This window comes from Rhinichthys klamathensis, unplaced genomic scaffold (assembly GCF_029890125.1).
Source record: "Rhinichthys klamathensis goyatoka isolate OS25496 unplaced genomic scaffold, OSU_Roscu_1.1 h1tg000229l_1, whole genome shotgun sequence".
In the NCBI taxonomy this organism is placed as follows: Eukaryota; Metazoa; Chordata; class Actinopteri; order Cypriniformes; family Leuciscidae; genus Rhinichthys; species Rhinichthys klamathensis.
In genome coordinates, this window is record NW_026606753.1 from 899,599 (window position 1) to 921,133 (window position 21,535).

A 21,535-nucleotide genomic window follows, 5' to 3' on the forward strand; every position below is an offset into this window, starting at 1 on the left:
TACTATTCAAAAGTTTGCGTCATTATGATAAAATATATATATATATATATTCTGCATTAAATTGACCAAAAGTGAAAGTGAAGAATGGATTAGTTAAGGCTCTATTGTTCTTTTGAACTTTCTATTCATCAAAGAATTCTGGGGGGGGGGGGGGGGGAGGGGGATCAGTTTCCACAAAAATATTAACCAGCACAACCATTTTCAACTGTGATAAGATGATGTTTTCTTTGAGCATCAAATTCAAAAAGGGATCATGTGACTGGATTTGAAATATATTAAAATATAAAACAGTTTGATCAAATAAATCAAGCCTTGGTGAGCATAAGAGACTTCTATCAAAAACATAAAAAAATGTTAAGTCAATTAATAAAAGTAAATTATTAAAATAAAACAAATTTGATCCCTTCTGAATTAAACAATTTCTGATATTTAAACTGGAAATGAGAATCTTTGTCAGGACAACAGACATTTACAAAGTAATCAAATAAATTGTAATTCCCATATATCGACTTGTGTTATAACAGTTTTGATTCACAATAAATAAAAAAGTAATAATCAATTGTTCTCAATAGAGAGATTCATTGAAACGAAATTGTACACCTAAAAAAATTACTCAATTACTCAAAATGTATCAAAGTATAATTTCCCTGATTTTAAAACATTTTGAAAGTTTATCATAGATAGAAAGTTAAAATGTCTGGGTAGTGGACTAGCCCATAACAGAGAAATTCTGGCATATATCTTTTGCATCGCCGTGGGGACCAGAAAAGTTCCACAAATTTAAAAATCACAATAAATGTTTTCACAGTGTATAGAGGTAGACGTTATGACTGAAGTCAAGGTTAAGGCCAGTGCAGTTAGACTGATGTTTGGGTCAGGGTCTCACCGCAGCACTCTTCCCTGGGAAGCTGAAAAATGAATCTGGGCCATTTCTTTGAGCCATGGACTTCAACACGGACAGTAGCTTGACAGCATGAGGTGGCTAATAGATAGAAGAAGAAAAAAAACTGCATTTAGACAACTTGAACATTCAATGAACTCACACAAGCACCCACACAAATAAATAATTGTAGCTTGACTGCAGTATTGTTCTTGCACATATACATAAAATATACTGTACTCTACAACTATACAGAATATACAGTCACAAACCATTTTGGTTAGTTACTTTGAACCTTATTAATGTTGTTTCAAATGAGCAAGATCTTCTTGATTTAGAAATACATTTTAATTTCTGAATTAACCATCCCAAAACATTTCCCAACCCGAGACGTATTTGGTCCATCAGCAACAAGTACATCAGACAACACAGTCACAATAATGGCTTCTGCCTGCAGGGTATAAGATATAGACACACATAGATGTGCCCTCTCCTTGCTCTGACGTGTTCATTTGGCGCTCTGATCAATGGCACTGCCCTAGTCGTCCAGAAACACAGCATAATGCATCAAAACCACCGGCCTTTGCACTGTCTCAACATCTTCTTCATCTACTAAAGACTGAAGACACTCTTAGAACGGAGGACGAGGACAAAATTGTGTGCAATTTATAATATTTAAAAAAAAAAGTAAATGATTGCAAAGTGTATTACACAGAGAATGTCATGACAAAAAACAATTAATGAATCAGCTTCCATTTAATTTAAGCAACAGCTCTAGTACTTTATAAAATATATCATCTATTTCTTGGAGATCACAGCATCATGACTGTGTGAGGTGGAGAGGGGAGATTTATTCAAACCATTACCCATTGGCCTTGTTCTCCTTTCAGATTACTGAAGAACAGCTTCAGTTCCTTCACTGTGATACTGTAGCTGGCCAGCACACCCAGCATGTCCACCATCAGATCTGAAATACACCACACACAAACACAAGGGGAACGCTGCGTTACAACTGAAGACATATTTATAAAAGGCTTTGGATTTAGAGACAGCTACTGAACTCAGTTTGTATTTTTGACTATTTAAGATCAGATTTGTATTTCCACAAAACCAAAATTAATTTTGTCCCCTACATCTTCCACATGAGATAAAATACGAAGAGTAATTATACTTGTATAAGAATGTTGTCCATGTTTATACAGCATCATAAGTAGCATTTAGTATTTCAAGTCAACAAGCTTGATTTATCTTTTTTTTTTCTTCTTTTTTTTTAAAGAACAGAAAACTTTTATTCAGCAGTGAAGCCATTTACAATGTTACAAATATTTTTATTTCAAATAATTTATGTTTTTTAACTTTCTACTCATCAAAGAATCCTGAAAAAATGTATCATGTTATCATGCATCAAGAATGATTTCACGTGAATCATGAAAATGCAGATTTGCCATCACAGGAATAAATTACATTTTAAAATATATTAAAATATAACAGTATTACTGCTATATAATATAATATAATATAATATAATATAATATAATATAATATAATATAATATAATATAATATAATATAATATAATATAATATAATATAATATAATATAATATAATATAATATAATTAGGGCTGTCAAACGATTAATCACGATTAATCGCATCCAAAATAAAAGTTTGTGTTTACATAATATATGTGTGTACTGTGTATAATTATTTTGTATATAAATGCACACATGTATATATTTAAGAAAAATATGTTATTTATATATAAAATGTTTATATTTATATAGAATATACATTATATATAGGCTACATTCAGTCTATATACAGTATATACATGCAAATATTTCTTAAATACACATGCATGTGTGGGTATGTATTAAAAATAATTATACACAGTACACACATATATTATGTAAACACAAACTTTTATTTTGGATGCGATTAATCGCGATTAATCGTTTGACAGCCCTAAATATAATATAATATAATATAATATAATAACAGTATTACTGCTATTTAATATAATATAATTAATGTAATATAATATAATCTAAATGTATCAAATGTACAATGAATACTGTCAAAATGCTAAGGAAAGAGTGTCCTAAAATAGGATAGGCAGAAAAGAAGGTTTCTCCACTTTTCTGCTATATAACTTCCATAACATAGTAAAACAGCAACTATTAGAGTGACACTTATCATCCCCTGCATTACACACCTGCAACTATGGTGTCAACTCGGTCTATACACTGGAGCACCAGCTGGATGAGGCCAATATCAGTGCAGGCCTGCAGGTTTCGCAAACTCTTCTTCAGCACGGCGGTGAACATACTCCACACCTCCGCCTGGCAAGTGGAGTCACATTTTTCCAGCAGCTCTACCATGCAGATGATGCTCTCCGTCTCCTGGATGATGAAGTTCATCTCCAGGTCAAACTGTCCCCCAACCAGCTGCACAGATACAATTTGAGCATAAAGTCACAAATGGAGTCAAAGCCAAAAAAATATAATATTAATCATTCATAATATGAGTATTATTCTGAGGCTAAATGCAAACAGAATACGACAGCAGAGGAAAAGCAAATTTTAACATTGCAGAAACAAGTCATCTTGAATGAATATTAAAACACAAAAAAGTTCAATTAATGGTGTAATAGCCAGAATATTTAAAGTTGCTCTCTATGTTGGCATCCTTTTAGTTAATGCTGGCTTCATTCCTGATATTAAATCCAGATAACCAAATCATAGGGCTGCAATTCATGCCAATCCCATTAGAAAACATCTGTCAGCATCTGGCTGTAAAAAGCCTCTCCACAACTAGATTACTGAGACAGGATTTCTATCTTGCCCCAACACTGGCTCACGTTTAACCCTTGACCATAAGACGGTATGACCCCTGGGCTAGAAAGTGCAACTGTAATCTCCCATTTTCATGACGGTGGCAGATGCTCTGCAGACATTACCGTAAACCTAGATTAACCTTGAAATAATGACATGAATGAGTGCCATACACTGTACATAGACAAAAAGCAAGACTGCATATTTTGAAAATGATTATTCCATTCAAACATTTTTGGGTAATATTACTAAATATTATTAAAAATGTAAATTATATCATATTATATTATATTATATTATATTATATTATCGATTACATAATTAATTATATAACATACATAATTGATCATAATTTAATTACAACCCTACAAAGAAACAGAGTTCTGGAGAAAAACAATCCAATATAATTCCAAATAAACTTACAAGAGTATTGTGACCATAGAAATGTAGACTGTTAAAAATATGAAATAAATAACAACAACAATAATCTTCCCCTTACACACAGTCATTATGCTGTGAAAAATAATAATATACATTTATTGTCTTATATTACAACTAATATATCTCTATGTGACTAAAGTATTTACATTATTTGGCAGTGCAAGATGTGGATAGTTAATGTTCTTCTTAAGGATGTGCACCACAATTTTATTCCCAGCAAAACTACAAGATATTAGGCGTTTGCCCTTAAAGACCGTTAGCTTGATTTCATAAAGGTGAGTAAAAAGCTGTCAGCTTTTGACCAAATTCAGCAGTCATTTTGAGCATCATATCGATAATGAAACCGATAATTCAATGTTTGAATTGAATTAGGACCAATGAGGCTCTCACAGCAGCAAGATTACGCTTGCAAAGAGATTTAATTGACCAATATTGAATTGACTGAACAGAGTGAACATTGTCGGTGACTAGATGGTGTTCTGATTTAATCGAAGGAGGTGCTTGGCCTAAAAAGTTAAAGAACCACTGTAGTAAAGTACTTGGATGCCTTTCTTTTACTATATTCACGTCGACTCCGTGATTAAAGGGGTGGTATAATGCCCCTTTTCACAAGATGTAAAATAAGTCTCTGTTGCCCCCAGAGTGTGTATGTGAAGTTTTAGCTCAAAATACCCCACAGATCATTTATTTAAAAATTTAAAAAGAGACAGTTTGAGCAGACTCACAAATGTGCTCTACTACAACTCTTCCTCTTCTCAACATGGACTGCGTTCCCGGGTGCGGGGTTTATTGCCCGGGAGGAATGTCGTGTAGTCCCTACCAACCGTTTGTTGTAGTCCTTAAAAAATAATTTCTTTAAAAGCAAATATCTTCCTTTGCTTTGAACTTTGAGCGTTGTAACTTAGCAGATTTTTATGCTCAAACAGCAACATTACACACTAACTAAAGTTAGAAAAGTGAAATCATAATCATCCACCCCTTTAAAAAAAAAACAGCAAAGATCAAACTAATGTAATACTAAAACAATATCAACATGTGACACAATGGCCAACAACGGTTTTAACTTAACCAATAATCAGCAGCTATATCCGTGCATTTATATATACATATACCAAGATTTTTGCTAGGGCAGAAAACTAGCTTGCAAATGAAACCAGGGCTCGTGTGATGTTCTTCACTGTTTTGTTGCTTAACGTGAGGCATTCATTTATCACAGCATGAAAAGGATCTCTGTATGAGGGTGCACGGGTCTTTCAAACAACACAAATAATATCCTTTGTGTCTGTAAATAAATCGTGAAACTCATAAAATGCAATAATTTGTCAGCACTTAATAGTTGAAGAGACATTTTTACTATTGAACAGTTCTTTACAGCACATGATAAGGAAAACAATGCAGATGTCATGAGTAATATTGCTGAGGTGGAAGCGGTCATCTCACAGTCATGAGGGTCTAAAGAGATTGCTGTCATTTGCCAGCAGACAGGCCATGACCACAATTTGATCAAGGACTGGAGGGAAGTATAAATCCACAGCCTATTGAACCTATAGAAACTGTCCCATTAAAATGACTGAAGGTGGATTAAAGGAAAGGGAGGAAAGGGGGTATCACTGTAAGTCTACAGCAGCAAAGCCTAACAAGGCAGGAGATAAAAGCCATGATCAGTCACACACACACACACACACATACATTGCAGCCTCCCCTTTGAGATTCTTTCTTCAAACCCACTGAACGATAGATCGCTCAGACTGTGCGAACGGAAAAATATGAAAATGAATGAAAAAGTCAAATAAAGAGACTCATATGATTGGCGGTCCTACATTTCGCCTTCCGTTTAGCCAGTAAAATAACCCTCCCTTCACCACCGCACGCTAATAGATCACCACCCCCGTTTACATTTGCATTCTTGGAAGAGGAGCTGATTGCGTTGTGTGGCAGGCAGCATGGAGGACGGCAACCCAAATAGATCTGCGGCCACCGTGCAAGTGATTAATGGACCTGACAACCACCCAGACTGAACGGTTGTGAATGTGACTTTGGGGTGAGGATGGTATCAGCTCACACAGAGGACGCAGTGAAAAGTGGAAGAGGCTGATGTTGATTGCTAAACTGAAAGACACTTTATCATGTAAAAGCTGTTAATGGCTTAACATTATATGGCTTTTACTGTAAAATATTGTCAAATGATCAATTGCCATATAATTTACAGTGAAAAACAGTAAAACGATATTCTTCTTACTCAAATTCATTATGTGGCTTTCTGTGTCACCATTATAATTATGGAAATTATCAATGCATTTTAAGATAAAAAGCAGATTTTGGTAGTTTGGTACATATTGGCATCATACCACTTAATGAAACATGTTGTAAAATATACAGGTGCCAATATGACATCCCATATAACTGAAACATTGCCACCATATTTTTTATGGTCAATTTATCGCAACCAAAATTGCCATATTTTTATTATTATTATTAAAATTTTGGTTGACATGATCGTTAGTTTGGTTGTTGTGCAAAATGAAATCCATTTCTCACAGTAAAGATCTCTTGAGAACTCTGCGGTTAATACATATCTAAAACCTCATCTCTTGCTGTGGTTTCTTGTCTTGTTTCTTTCTTCAGTATAAGTTTATCAAGTAACAATGAACTTTGTTCACTATGTCTTGGTTCTTATAAATATAAAAAGACAAAATATACAAAAAAAGCTCTCTAAATTTATATTATTACAGATAAAATAAAGAAGACAAGACATACCTGCAAATTCTTTAGCAGAACAGTTTGCATGGCCTATATGAGGGGTCGGAAACCTTTTTATCATGAAGTACCATTTTTAAAACCACAGCGAGTCTATAGGCAACTATGGTAACGTAAATTCATAGTTTACTAAGTTGAGAAATACTTACCAATTAGTAGTAACTGTAGTATTAATTCAGTTGTCTTCGAATACAGATTTGTCTGTTTTACTTGCGACTGCTCTGGAGCCCTGCTGGGTGGCTCACACTATGCTGCACAATATATTGTTTTAGTATTAATATCGCAATATGCGCATCTGCTGTCGTCTGTGTCATTAATGTAAATTAAACAAAAAATAAAGATAAAATCACTTTTGTATCTTTAACAAAGATTAATTATGTTTAATTTATACAGTCAAGACTATGCAGTGTTTTTTTTTTTACATAATTTGATTATTTAATTTCTGTACCTGAATACTGTTAGACTTCCCTGAAAAACATAAATCACTGTTTATTTAATTTGTATCCTTTTTCTATTGTATTTATGTGCTTGTCATTTATTTATTTTCTATGCAGATTCACTCCCTTAAAAAAATAACCCCAATCATTCTAGAATAATTCATTATTTCCAAATAGCTTTTCTAGTGACCTGGTGAAATGGTTTTCATATCGCAGAAAAACAAATCGCAATGTCAGTTTTCTCCAATATCATGCAGCCCTAGCTAACACTTTGAAGACTACTGCCCTATATCCTCCTATAGCTCTTTACAGTGATCAGAAACCACAGTGGATTTATTTTGGTTTCTTTACCATATCTGTTTTTCTCACTGTTTCTCATACAAAGACTCTGCTCTAGCTGATGATGCAGTCACCAGATCCCTCAGAGGCAAACCGAGCCCTGCGCTTCACCTCTGAGGACCCATTGAATTAATAATGGGTGAACAGCTCTTGGTCCAGGGCTCACAATAACAAGAACTTTTCTCCATGGTGAGGAGGACAACACCAGGGACAGCCACGCACACTTTACGTATAGCCCCTGGTTGCTGGCTAGCATCTTATTTTAGCACTAAACAAATGACGTTATACAGAGGAAGACTTTAGCTCACTGCTGGGGAATATAAAGAAATAGAAAAGAGCAGTATCATTTAAAATTGAAAGTCAGACTTGATCTTAAACACTTCTTGAAAGGCAAATCCTCCTCTTCGATAAACAAATTTTCTCAGCAGTCAGGCAGAATTTGCTGTTTTTAGCAAAGGGTTAGTAATGAAAAGACAACAAATGACTAAACTACTTGCACTAGCACCACCCCCAAGCCAAGAACATCATGCATTTTCATTTATCCATAAATCATTATCTGTTGCAGCCCATCAAGTAATCTGAAGAGGAAGGCAGATACACACTTCAGGTCAGCATAAATAAAACCATTACAAATAATTTAGTCAGTCACCAAAACTGAAACTCTCTTTCTCTCTCTCTCTCTCTCTCTCTCTCATTAGCCAATGTTTATTTTCTTTTGACAACTCAGACTTGTTTAGGGTCAGTTAAAGAGATACCCAAAATTGAAAATTCTCTCATCATTTACCCTCATGCCATCCTAGATGTATGCCATTTTTCTTCAGATGATCACAAACGAAGAGCTGATACTTCAAAAACCACACAAAGCGAACACAATGGTAAACCATACAACCCCAGGTGATAAATCAAATATCTTCTGAAACTAAACAATTGCTATGTGAGAGAAAAATATTAATATTTGTAACTTTTTAAACTATAAACCATCTCTTCCGACCAACTGTCATATGCGTGTTCACAAGTTCACCCCAACGTAAATGTCAGCACATAAAGCTTGATGTAAGCGTGTTGTGAAACTTGCAGAAGTGACGCTTCAAAACACGCTAACATCATGCTTCACACGTATGACAATTGCAGGAACTTCCAAAAGCATTGGTTAATAGTTTATTTTTCTGACACATACCTATCCTTTTGCTTCAGAAGACACCGACACATCAACTGGGGTTGTATAGATTACCATTGCATTTGCTGTGTGGTTTTTGAAGCGTCAGCTTTTGGGGGGGCACTTACATTATATGGACTCAGAGAGAAGGGGTTTTTTTTATTGCACATCTTTATTTGTGTCCATCTGAAGAAAGAAATTCATATACATCCGTGACGACATGAGGGTGAGTAAAGGACAAGAGAAGTTTGATTTTTGGGGTGGAGCATGTGACCACAGTGCTAACGCTGAACGTGAGCCAGAGCAGTATGAAACCACAGAGATGACAGAATAGAGAGAGATGGGGAAATGAGCAAATGGAAAACAAATTTATGAGAAAATCTATTTAGGTTGAAAATGTGAGGGCATAATCTCCAACATACACCAGACAATTTCCAGAGATACATTTACATTTTTTTTCTTCAAATTTGCAAGTCTAATGAGTTTAACGTTCAAGTCTCTGCCCTTGCTTTTCCCAAACACAAGTGAAAGCACCATCAGTCTCCCTGAAGTAAATATGTACTTTTTGCTGTTTTCTAATAGTGATTTATGTTCAAAGAAGAGGGGAAAGAAGTCTATCACTGTGATCAGAACAAAGTGTAGCATCTTTAATCTAATGTACAAAGTGTGCAAATTATTAAATAAATGCATTTTATATGAAAGGACTAATGATCTGACCGGACTGGCTACATTAGTTCCAGCACACTTTGTTTTTATTTACTTTTAAACAAATACACAACCATTAAAGGGACAAAGTGTACTTTATGCATTTTATCATTTCAAATCAATATTTTTATTCATAAATATGTCCTCAATGGTGTACAAATACCTCTGCCAATTATCTGACTTATCCTCGTAAACGAAGAATTTATTATTTTTATATACATGGGACGGGTAGGTCCACGGAGGCTTCCATCATGTAGTTCCGCCATCTTGAAAAACTATAATAGCAGAGAGGGACAAAAAGTAATAGGCCAACGCGTTTTCGTTCAGAGCCAGCTTCACGTGACTGAAAGCAGCAGAACCGGAGGAGCAGAGCAGTGAGAGGCGCTTGTCACTGCCCCGGCAAGTTTAAAAGGCTGCATTGCAAATCCTCGTCGCCAGAAAAGTCCAAAATAGATCGTAAAAGGAAACGTGACCGGAGATTACAAAAAAAACACGAGTTAGTGTCGGGATAGCTTTTTCCAGTTGGATAGAGCTAATGCAGGAGAAAGATTTCAAAAGAGACGCTGAAGTCCTGCTTTCTTCTCGACAGGTAAGTCAATGTTACAGTCTTAATTACAAGCTTTTTTTTCATTGTTGTGTACTTTATTTTATAGACAGATGAACATTTATAGTTAAAAGTTGATGATGATATCTAACAATGCACATACTTCAGAACTTCAGAACACATACTTCCATTCATTTGTTCGTTGTCAAGCTGCTGTTTGTTTGAAATAACAAACCTGTTCACCCGAAGGAACACTCGACGAAGTGCTATATTAGAAGACATCCTGTCATAGCTTTTTGGTACATAATGGCTACCGTAGATGCAACGCGCATTTGAAAAAGCGAGGCGCTAGAGAGCACAATTCGTTAGAATGCAAAATACATTTTCACCGCTAGATGGGAGAAATTCCTACACATTGTCCCTTTAATGTAATGTTCGTTTACTAGTTCTAGCAGACCTAATGGATGAAATGCTGCTAAATCTCTAAAAGATTATGAACAAAGACATTGATTACTGCAGTTGACTGATTCTTAATCACTAAATGATAGCTGAGCTCTATACAATCTACTGTACCTTTCTGTTGCACTCTTTCAGGTCAGACATTAGCAGTGGCGTAGGTTTGATTTTGAAATTGGTGGGGACGGGGACATCAATATTTAATATATTTAAAGTTTTGATCGAAAATTTTGCTAGGGATATATCAGTGTCACTGGATATTGGTAGGGACACGTCCCTAGCGTCCCTACTAAATTCTACGCCCCTGGACATTAGCATTAGTTTTTGCTCATTTTGGTTGGTCAACCAAGCATATTCATCGTCAGTCAACTAAGCAAATTGACAGTACAAAACCTTTTTTTCCAAAGGCTTTTGAATTAAAAAATATGATCCAAAAAAAAAAACAGATACACAATATTTATTGACAATTATTATATTTTTTCAAGTGTATAAGAAAATATGCTTAAAGTGAAATGTCATGTTTCTGATTACTGTGGACACCTAAAAGAAAAGACAAAACTATTTGGAATGTAAATTCTCACTCAAATTCCAGTACATCAAGACAAATATATATATATAGGAAAAGAAATTTAGAATAATTTCTAAAAACAATTGCAATTTAATGCTTGACAAACCTATTCAGTGTCCACTGTCCACAAATGTTACCTTTCAAATCAGAAATGTACTATGGTGTAAATTTCAGTGTCACAGGGACAACCCTTAAAAAGTATTTGTAATGTTTTTGTTCGTTTGTTTGTTTGTTTGTTTTAATCGGTGTATTTCACTAGAAATACGACATTAAAGGGGATAGTTTGCCCCAATATGAAAATTGTGTCATCATTTACTTACCTTTATGATTAAAATGTGTACAATAATTAATTTTCTTTATACATTCATACATTTTATTTAATTTCCCCATAGCTAGCATCAACTTTTAATGTCCAGCTTCTTTTGAAAGCTTCTAAAATCTTTCATCAAACAGATGTGCATTCCTCCATCACAGAAGATTGCTTCAGATTGCTATCCTCTAATCATTACTCAGACTGACCCTGCTATCCGCTGAGGCAGAACACTCAACTCCTCATCCCTTGCTTGCACTGATAATGTTAAAGTGTGTATATAAGTCCCTATCTAATAGAGCAATCAGCCTCCAGTCTCTGTGAGGCTGCTAAATCAAGCACTGGAGAGGAAGCAGAGAACAGCCAACAGGAAACTTCCCTCATTAGTAGGGCGTAGACACATGTCCAGTTGTTGGGAAAGGCAGAGTTTTACAAACCTCTGTATAGTTCTAGGAGTTGAATGTTCATTTAAAATAGTTTATTGTGATTTATAATGTTTATTAGTTTGAATCAATGAAGAATCAGATCAGCAGCGCAGAGTTAGAGTAGAGTATCGAATGGGGTTTGGCATGTAGATTTAGTAGGTCACATTTGGATAGCAGAGCTCATATTATATTTGGATATAATGAAAGTCTTTGTGCTGCATGTGGAGCTAAAAATAGCATTTCAAAACTGCAGAGGACAACAGCAAGGAGGTGGTCCAAGTTGTTTTGGAGCTTGTATATACATAGCACATAAGCCACATACACATAACGGACGAGAGCACATAATGACGACCTGAGTGGCAGTGGCTCACACAGCATGATACAGGGCTGTACAGTGCGACATACAGTAACTACAAAAGTCTTACTATTTTCACCAAGAAAAATAGGTTTTCAGCCAGTTATTTATATATATTTGAAGTAGTGTGTCAGTAGAAAATATAAGTTTACATTTAAAAACATTCCTTTTGCCATTTAATTGTAATAATCCAGTGAGATTTTTGTATGCACAAGGAGTCTGACAACAGCTGGTATGATCCACACAGAGATCTGATCTACCATCATCGAGTCTGTCTGTGATTACATGAAGAAACAGAAAAAAACTCAGACTGACTAAAATTAGAAGAACTGTGGCAACGTCTCCAAGACGCTTGAAGAACCTATACCTGCGGAAAAAAAAACAGGCCAAAATATTGAACAAAGACAGATTATTCAATATTCTGTGAAGCCAGAATACAAAATACAGTTACAAAGAGTGACTGTTTTGTCCACGTTTTTTATTTTTTTTATCATCGCTGTTATGTTTTCTGAAGCCAGAATAAATAAACTTAACACAGTAGCACGAGCAGAAAATGTGAACAAAATCATGGAAACCATCAATAAAAATGGAATTTACTGTATAATGCAGAAAGTCATATGTCATATTATACATATAAAAAATATCCAAATTTTGTATGAACAAGAAGGCTACACTTAGGGTGTATTCACACCAGGAAAGTCCGATAGTTCACTTGCTTTGGTCCGGACCAAATAATTTTTTTTTTTTTTTTACGGTTCGCTTTCACACTGCTCTTTTTGCAAGTGAACCAAAATTTGTCAACAAAACCACACGTGTGCTAAGGTCGTCCATTCATTGGACAAGGATTCTCAAGTAGGGAAATCAGGAAGTGCAAAAAAGGCTCAGCATGGAGATATTTCGTACTGCAATATTTGTTATTTTACTAATTTTGTGTTATTCTGTACAAACGCAATATGAAGAAACTGTGCAGAAGACGGATAAGGTATAAAGTTTTGATTCATAGAGAGGGGCTATGTTCACACATTCAAATAATGAGAATCTTATTGTATATAGGCTACCGCAAACAAGTGCTGTCAATGTTAACGCTTGCAATTTAAGTTTGTCCAGTTTAATGCAGCGTCATCCTTGTATTGTAACTATCGTTATGAACTGCAAAAGCTTTTTCTGCATCTATGCGCGATTAGACTAAAGAGAACGCGCTGTATGTGAATGTCCTGATGCACACACTCATTCATTCATTCCATTCCAATGACGCACACACGACGCGCAGAAAGACGCGCAACAGTATCGTGTGGCCAGACAGCGCGCCGGAATTGAATTCTCTTTCGCACTTGAACAACAATAACACAAACCATTATGCCAAAATCTCCGACTACGGAAGCCTTTTAACTCAAAGGCGCAGTGCTTTCTTGCAATTGGGTCGGTTCATGTTCACACCGTAAACGAACCGTACCAGAGTTCGTTTGGAACCGTACCGAGACCACCACTGCGTCCCAATTCGCCTACTTATACTACGCCCTAAAAGTATGTACTCTTTTTGTGAAGAAAAAGTACATACTTTTGAGTGTGTAGCAAAAGAGTAGGCAAGCTTTGGGACATACTACTTCGTCATCTTTAACGGACAGCTCTGTCACCGTAAACTGCCCTGTCAATCATCTCGTCACAGTTAAAATCCTCCATTCAATCCAATATAACTTCTTACCATTTCGGAGAGAATTGTTGTCGCACGTTCATCTGCCAGTCATGGGTCTTTCATGCGGAGACTCTCCTCATGTGTTTGGAATTTGAATGTAATGATGCATTTAAAAGTTAATGGCTAAACGTATCTTTGCAAAAGTTCACAATGCTGCTGCAGATGTAATATAATGTGGACAACATTGAATAAATACATTTTCGTTAGGTTAGATACTGATAATTAATCACTCAAACCCCTTTATCTAAACCTCTCTACATAACCGTCGGACTCGCGCGTCCTCCATGTCTGTAGTTTTTTAACACTTTTCACTCGTGTTTGTAGTTCTAACCGAATCCTCGTCCAACGCGCGATGGGTTGTGGGCAATATCAGCCGTTAGAGTGCGCATCGATCTGCACTTCGGATTCTGACCGGATATAGTAGACCATCCGGGTCTCTTTGAGACACTCATTTCAACATACTACGATTTGGGGCGTACTAATTCTATTTTCGAATACTATTTAGGACGGATAGTATGCGAATTGGGACGCAGCACACCTCTTCAGCTGGGTCTCGGTTCGGTTGTTTGGTCCACACCCGAGTTCGATTGCTGTATTCACACCTGCCCAAAAGGTCCGCACCAAGGGGGGAAACGAACTAGAGTTCGATTCAATCGAACCAAACAAGGCAGGTGTGAATACACCCTTAATCAAATCGAGATACAGGGCTCTAGAGTGCGACCAATTTGGTCGCATATGCGACCAAAATTTGTAAGGGTGCGACTAAATTTTTTCCAAGGTCGCACCGGTGCACCTAACGTCCTCGCGTCCGCTGCCAAGTTTCCATGAGCGAAGCGCTTGTTCTCCTTTGTCGGAACTCACAGCACACTCATGGTTGGATCATATCGTGGTCTAAACCAATCAGAGACAGAGATAGGGCGGGTCTTTGCCTCTGATTGGCTGTGGTAGGCCTACACTGCTCCGTGCTGTGTGACTGAAATTGCGACCTGAGCACCAGAGAATCAGTTACGGCAATCAGCATCAGCAAAAGAAACGCAAGAAAACAGACGACGAACAATGAAAAGAAATAGACCCATAGAGTTTTTTCTTTTAGAAAAGTAGGCCTGTTTCCACCAACACTCTGCCCGGTACGAATGGGTACCGAAACCCGGTATTCAACTTCTGAAAGACCGCTGTATCGATCAGCTCGGACGTGAGTTCTGATGTCGGTAACTTACTGGAGAAATTAAGAAAATACAAATTTATCTTGCGAGCCTTTTCTGTGTATAATAATATTACACCATTTTTGCTATTCGCAGTCCAAGAGAGAGAGAGAGAGATCTCACGCGGAGCCACAGCGCGCAAAACACGACAGCTCTGCTTAATGAGTGACGACGCAGAACTAAACATTCAAACGTAGCCTGGTTACACTTTAGGTCTGTGATATTAGTCTGATTTTGTTTTAGATTTCGGCTTCCAAAGATTATAAAAAAATATATTGAGGTAAAACCATTAAAAACTACAGACACATTCGGTCTGGCGCAGCTTACTTCCATTCGCAGCAGTGCGCTGTCACTTCTCCCTAAAACTCAAACTTAACGACAGAATCAGCTCGTGATTGTTGTAAAATGCAGTCCAGCTACTGTTGCTAAATTGCGGGACGAGTTTAATAATAAAAAGAGCTATTAAAAGCACAAAAGTCTGCACAAGAGATGCTGTTCCCAAGGCGACGCGCGCTCTAAAAACAGAACGTAACGAGACAAGCAAATTATACTTTGGGTTTCATGTGCGTGTCTAAACCATACCTGTCAACATTTGGTTTTCAAAATCCGGGAGATTTCTCCGGCGGGGGGGGGTTTAGGGGTTGAGGGTTGGGGTATATGTACAACTTGTAACGACTGGAAATAAGGTGTGGCCCCTTTAAGAGCTATGCGCTCCCTGTTGAACTGTCGGCAGTATTGTATTGTATGTGCCTTGGGCCTCGAACACCCCTTTTACTGTCAATGCGAACACCCCATGTAGGCGGGTAATTTCTGTTTGATGCTAATTTTTATCTTATTTTGTTTACTAAGTAACGATGTGGACAGTAGAACGTGTGACAGACAGTTAGGCTACACGAGTTAGATTTGGGAATAAAGTGCGAGTTGTGAGATGCCAATCGCCTCCGTGTGTCTGTCTGGCCTCTGCATGCAATAACTTCAGTTGTGAGTTATCCCTAATCTTCCTGAAGCAACGCGTTACAAACTGTACTTCAGTTTCATTGCGGGGACACCACCTTCACCTGCCATCATGTCATCGGCTCGCTTTCGGGTTAAACTTTCCGCGACTGCGCAACTGGGTTATAGGTTGCCAGGTTGAGGTGACAAACGGGTTGAAATTGTAAATGGTCTGTGGATTGTGTGAATATAATGCATTTAATACAATCTGGCAACTGGTCAACATTAGACAAACATATTGGTCCGATTATTCATAAAGGAGTTTGGGCCATGCAAATTACGGGAGTTTCCCGGGAGAAATAACAAACCGGGAGGGGTCCGGGAGATAGGGCTAAAAAACGGGAGAAACCCGGGAAAAACGGGAGTGTTGACAGGTATGGTCTAAACTATCAAATGTACACAAAAATATGTCAAAATGACCGGCTTGTATTCACAGCTCTTGAATTAATAACTTCAGCTTTAATAAGCATTATCTATCTATGATAAAATGTGCAGTGTTATTTTACATTTGATTACTTTATTAGATTTCTTTTTAGACCATACTTGAACAGTAGCTAATGTTAGTAGACCTTCCTGAAATTAAAGCACTGTGTAGGCCTATATAATGTGCATCTTTGTTTAATTGTTTATCTTTGTTTATAAAACAAAAAGAACCGATAAGAATACTGTTAAAGTACCGGATCGCTAAGGAGTATCGGTAAGAGTAGTAGTAATACCGTTAAAACCTTATGGATACCCATCCCTACTCCCCGGTCAATGCTCCGACAACAGCCCAGACATGGAGCTACTTCAGCCACCCGTCTCCCCAGTCCCTGTAAGATGCCAAGCCCTGGTCCTTCCTCGGTGAGCCTACCGAGCCTGAGCTAGAGACTCAAAATAGTTAGTTTGGCAGCTCAGTGAAGCACAATTTTTTTTTGTATACAATATAATTGTGCTTCAAATTAAAAAAAAGTATTTACCTACACCTTATTCTTGTTTAAAATCATTTACATAATATATATGCATGTATATGGAGCATGATAAAAAGCTGAGCTTGAAATTGTGGCGTTAAAGGCGACGCGAGCCGAGGAAACATTTGGGTGCACCTAAATTTTGTGCTGGTGCACCTAAATAAAAAAGTTAGGCGCACCAGTGCAACCAAGGCAAAAAGTTAGTCTGGAGCCCTGAGATATGGACTAGTGTCTGTGAATATTAAACTGCAAAAACTATTTAGGGATGTAACGGATGAAATTTCTCACGGTTTGGTTTTTATCACGGTGTAGGGTCACAGTTTCGGTACGGTTCGGGTCTATGTTCTAAATGAAAAAAAAAAGGTAAATGTTCTATAAATGTTATGTGCTATGTTCAGGTTAAAAAAAAAAAGACAACTGTCAAATAAAAACAACAAAAATACAATAGAGCAAAGATACAAATAAAATAAATCGGTGTTTATCAGGTTATTTAGGTATCTAACAGTTTTCAAGTGCATAAATTAATTGGTAATCAAATGTAGAATAACATTGCATATAATCTTATAAATTAAAGATGCTTCAGATGAGTGCTCACACAAATCACCCGGGTGATGGCAGCGCAAATGACTGGTCACATTAAAGCATACGGCACTCCTATTTAACGAAGTTTATAAAGAGTGACTGTTTTGTCAACTTTTTTTTTTTAAACTGTTGTATTTTGTGAAGCCAGAATATGTATCCATCGACAGAAACATACATTAGCGGAACTCTGTCTGTCTGTTTTACGCGTTGTTATTTTCAACAAACCACATTATAGATGTGTCGTCTGATGAACGGTGGTGCGGTGCAAGTGCGTGCCAAGCCATAAGTGGAGAACGGTACGGTTCGATTTTTTTCAGAGAACTGTTACACCCCTACTATTTAAATAAAAAGTCTGTATGTGCTGTGTGTCTCTGTGTGAAGGAATGCCTGCGTTTCATCAACTACACATACTCATGCACATATGATGCTCATGGTGTTTTAAATGTCTGCCATCTCACCATATGAGGACACTTCACATGAATTTCATTTCCAGATCTGTTCTGAAAGTTCACTTCATGAGCTTTTCATTTCATAAACTATCGTCAAAGGGTCAAACACATACAAAAACTCAAAAGGTCTTCACTAAAACCTGCCAAAATAAAAGTTCAGTTTAACTTGAAAAAATTGTGATGGAAGTATTTCACTGCTGTACAGTAGAATGTACTGTACCCCTCAGAGTAATAATAAACATTTTAAAAATGGAAAAATGGAAATGGAAAAACCTGAATTTGAAATAATCAAATGGAATTTGGGGAAAAAAATAACACATATTTCAGGACATTCTGCAGGAAATTTCAGGCAAGTTCTAGCCTGGTTAAAACCAGACCATTCTCAGTTGTAACTAGGGCTGTCAACGAATATTCTAAATTCGAATATATATTCGAATAGTTTTAAAAAACAGAAATTCGAAGGTGAAAATTAATATTCGAATCATGTGGAAAAACACGCCCGCGGTAGCAGAGGTGCGGCTGTCTGCTTTGCGAGTGGCAAAATTCTGAAGCTTAAAATGTAAAACGCATTTTCCAGCTGCACAGACAGATAGCACAGTGAGTGTCTGGCTCACTCATTGGCTGTGCTGCGTCAACTGCACATCCAATGGCACGGGCGCCTCCAACGTGTGCGCCAATGAGCTAGCATTACATCAGACACGTCAGAGCCCGCCAATGGGGGGGTGGCCAGACGCCCTCGAAATAGCCATAGTAGCAGGCTAGCAGCAGTTTACCACAGCACAGCTCGCTCGGAGCGTTCAATGTCGGTTCTATATACTGTAAAACTTCAATTAATGTTAATAATATTTGTTTCAATCACCGAATGAAGCCTGCTATATTTATGACATGAGTCGCGACCTTAAATTGCTTGTACAAAACTCTTGATCAGCACTCAACATTTGTTTATTGTTGTTCATTTAAACCGTTATGCGCAGAGAGCGTGAGGGCGAGAGAGAGAGAGAGAGAGAGTGCCTGCGAGTGCGAGCGAGAGTAAGGTCTGCGGTCTTGGCCATTAGTTGATTTACTTGGTTTTGTGTAAGTTAATACATTGTCAAATATGTTTAAACTTAAAAAAAAACTACCTATACAAGTAGTTGTGTCTCTTTGTATTAATTTGTCCTGTTATTAACGTAATGCGCGTCATTGACAAAATGTGCAACCAGATATTCGAATAGTTCGAATATATGGGTTTTTTTTAGAGGGAATATTCGAACGTCATTTTTAAACAATTTTGACAGCCCTAGTTGTAACTGAGTTATGGTCTGGCAAAGCGCCATAGACAAATCATTTCCAGAGGGCAGTCACCAACGGACGTCGCGGATAGACCTAAAACCAATCAGAGCGGTGAAGGAGATGACGTATGCAGAGCGGCGGAGAAACATCTCCGTGTGTTGTTCTTTGCTCGGTTTTTAACAAAAAGGAAACGTTCAAATCGCTTAAAACAGAGCGATAGCTGATTCGAACGAGTGATGTTCGACGGCGGCATCCATCTTTGTAATGTAGGCTACAAAATCTGCTTCAAAATCCCAGCGCTGTCGTCATCGTGTAAAGCCCGCCCCAACGTTTCTGATTGGTGCCTCGATTTCGGCGGATTGGAAATGGGCTTGAATGAGCTCTTTGCCAGACTAACTTTCAGAGCAAATCTAAATTTGCCGGAAGTTGTCTGGGTTTTCCCAGGCTAGGCAAGTTCTACAAAGTTGTAGAAAATTCTACATATGAAACAACAGAACTATTCTAAAAGCTTGTCACTGCTCTTCAATACACTGATACACTTCAGGCATTGCTGGGCATCTGATACTGTGAACTGCTGTTTACAGTGAGAAAAGATAACAGTGAAAATGAAATCAGCCAAGCAGTTCCTTCAACACCATCTGCTCTCTAAATATAGAACACAGACTGCACACAACTTTTTATTTTCAGCCAAATCAGAAAGTGATCTGATACTTCGAAGTGGCTGGCACCACTAGCACACATTTACGTTTCTATAATTTCATTCAAAGACTCGTAATTACAACTAGGATTTGTGGTGCCTCACAATCAGAAAGTTGTTCTCTACAGCGATTGAAGACGAACCCATGGAATGGAAAGCTAACACCACAGTCCAGAGTATCGTAAACCAGAACTTGTTGTGGGGATTTCTGACCTTTGCCAAAGATACACAAGCTCTATTGTTTTGTTGAGATGGTTTGCTCTGTTTCTACTTCCTGAAATAAAGAGACTATGGTGTGTTGTTGCTACGGTTTCCTTTATCCCAAGAGTCGTGTTCCACAGCCGGCTGCTGTTTTAATCACCAATGCACCACAGTCACACCCTGAAAAGTTGCTTAAAGCATTGCTTTTACAGGCACTGATGCAATTTGAACTACACAAAGCAGGGGAGTATTATGCTTCCAAGTAGGGGTGCCCAATTAATCACATAAGAATTGAAACCGCAATACAGTCAAAAGTGAGTTTTAAAAGTCTGCAGTTTCATTAAAAAATGCAGTTTGCATGTACCGCATGCTTCAAAGTGAAATGGCGCCTCTTTGTTCTGTCCTACTGCTTGCACACATGGGGCTAGTAGTGATAGTGTTTTCAGCAGCTTTAGAGCAGATCACAGTTTGTGCACGCTACACACGTAGAGTTTTGAAGGTTTTTGAAGGTGGTCAAAGTCCCTTTGCTTAATGTCCGTGATGTGGTTCATTTTCAGTGTGCGCTGAAATCGCATAGCCCTTTAGTTTTACTTCATTTTCCCAACTCAAGCTCCAGCTACTGTCAACTCAAGTTACTGTCAAATATGCATTTCCAAGAGACAAAGCATGTACAATTATTACTAACCCCCTGCCATCCCGATCCCAGTGCTACCAAATCAGGTGCTGGTGCGACCAAGTTCTACAGATGGTGGCACCAGCACATGATTTGGTGCTATTGCTCTTAAATGTTAGTCTGGTGCCCTGCATATTATTGTTAACTTTGAGAAGGGGTTCTTAACTCTGGTTCTTGAGGTCCACTTTTCTGAAGATTTTAGCTCTTGATCGAACTCACCTGCCTGTAACTTTCTAGTAAAGCCGGGCAAACAAACACTGTGCAATTTTCGTACTCGTACACTTTATTGGCAGCTGTGCAAAGATTTCAGCTTTTTCGTACAGTGACCACCAGGGGGAAACGAGAGGCGATTAACCTCCCCCGACTGGCAATCGGATGGACGGATGAATTTCAGAAATTTTGGTAGCCCCTCTTAAGGGCATCGCACAGTTGAAGCAGAGCTACGAACCAATTGCCCTAAACTCAGTGTTTTTTCATTCACTGCGCCTGCGCGAAAAGGGAAATTAAACCATCTTTAATGCAGAAAGAAAGAAAACGAAAAGATGGAGATCTATAAGTTCTGTAGTTATCAAACTAGCTGCAATTTAACAAACTGTTGCTCACCTCCAGTTCGTGTT

The 21,535-nt window shown here is 37.6% G+C and overlaps 1 protein-coding gene across 2 annotated transcripts in view; it reads right to left on the reverse strand.

Moving 5' to 3' along the window:
- Positions 1 to 21,535, reverse strand: part of lrba (LPS responsive beige-like anchor protein) — a 268,042-nt gene that overhangs the window by 219,119 nt on the left and 27,388 nt on the right. For both annotated transcript variants that reach the window (XM_056265070.1, XM_056265069.1), the window contains exons 2-4: positions 3,095 to 3,326; positions 1,747 to 1,847; positions 887 to 982 (exon numbers count right to left, since the gene is read on the reverse strand). In XM_056265070.1, the coding sequence (XP_056121045.1) occupies positions 887 to 982; positions 1,747 to 1,847; positions 3,095 to 3,326 (429 nt within the window). The remainder of the gene's footprint in view (positions 1 to 886; positions 983 to 1,746; positions 1,848 to 3,094; positions 3,327 to 21,535) is intronic.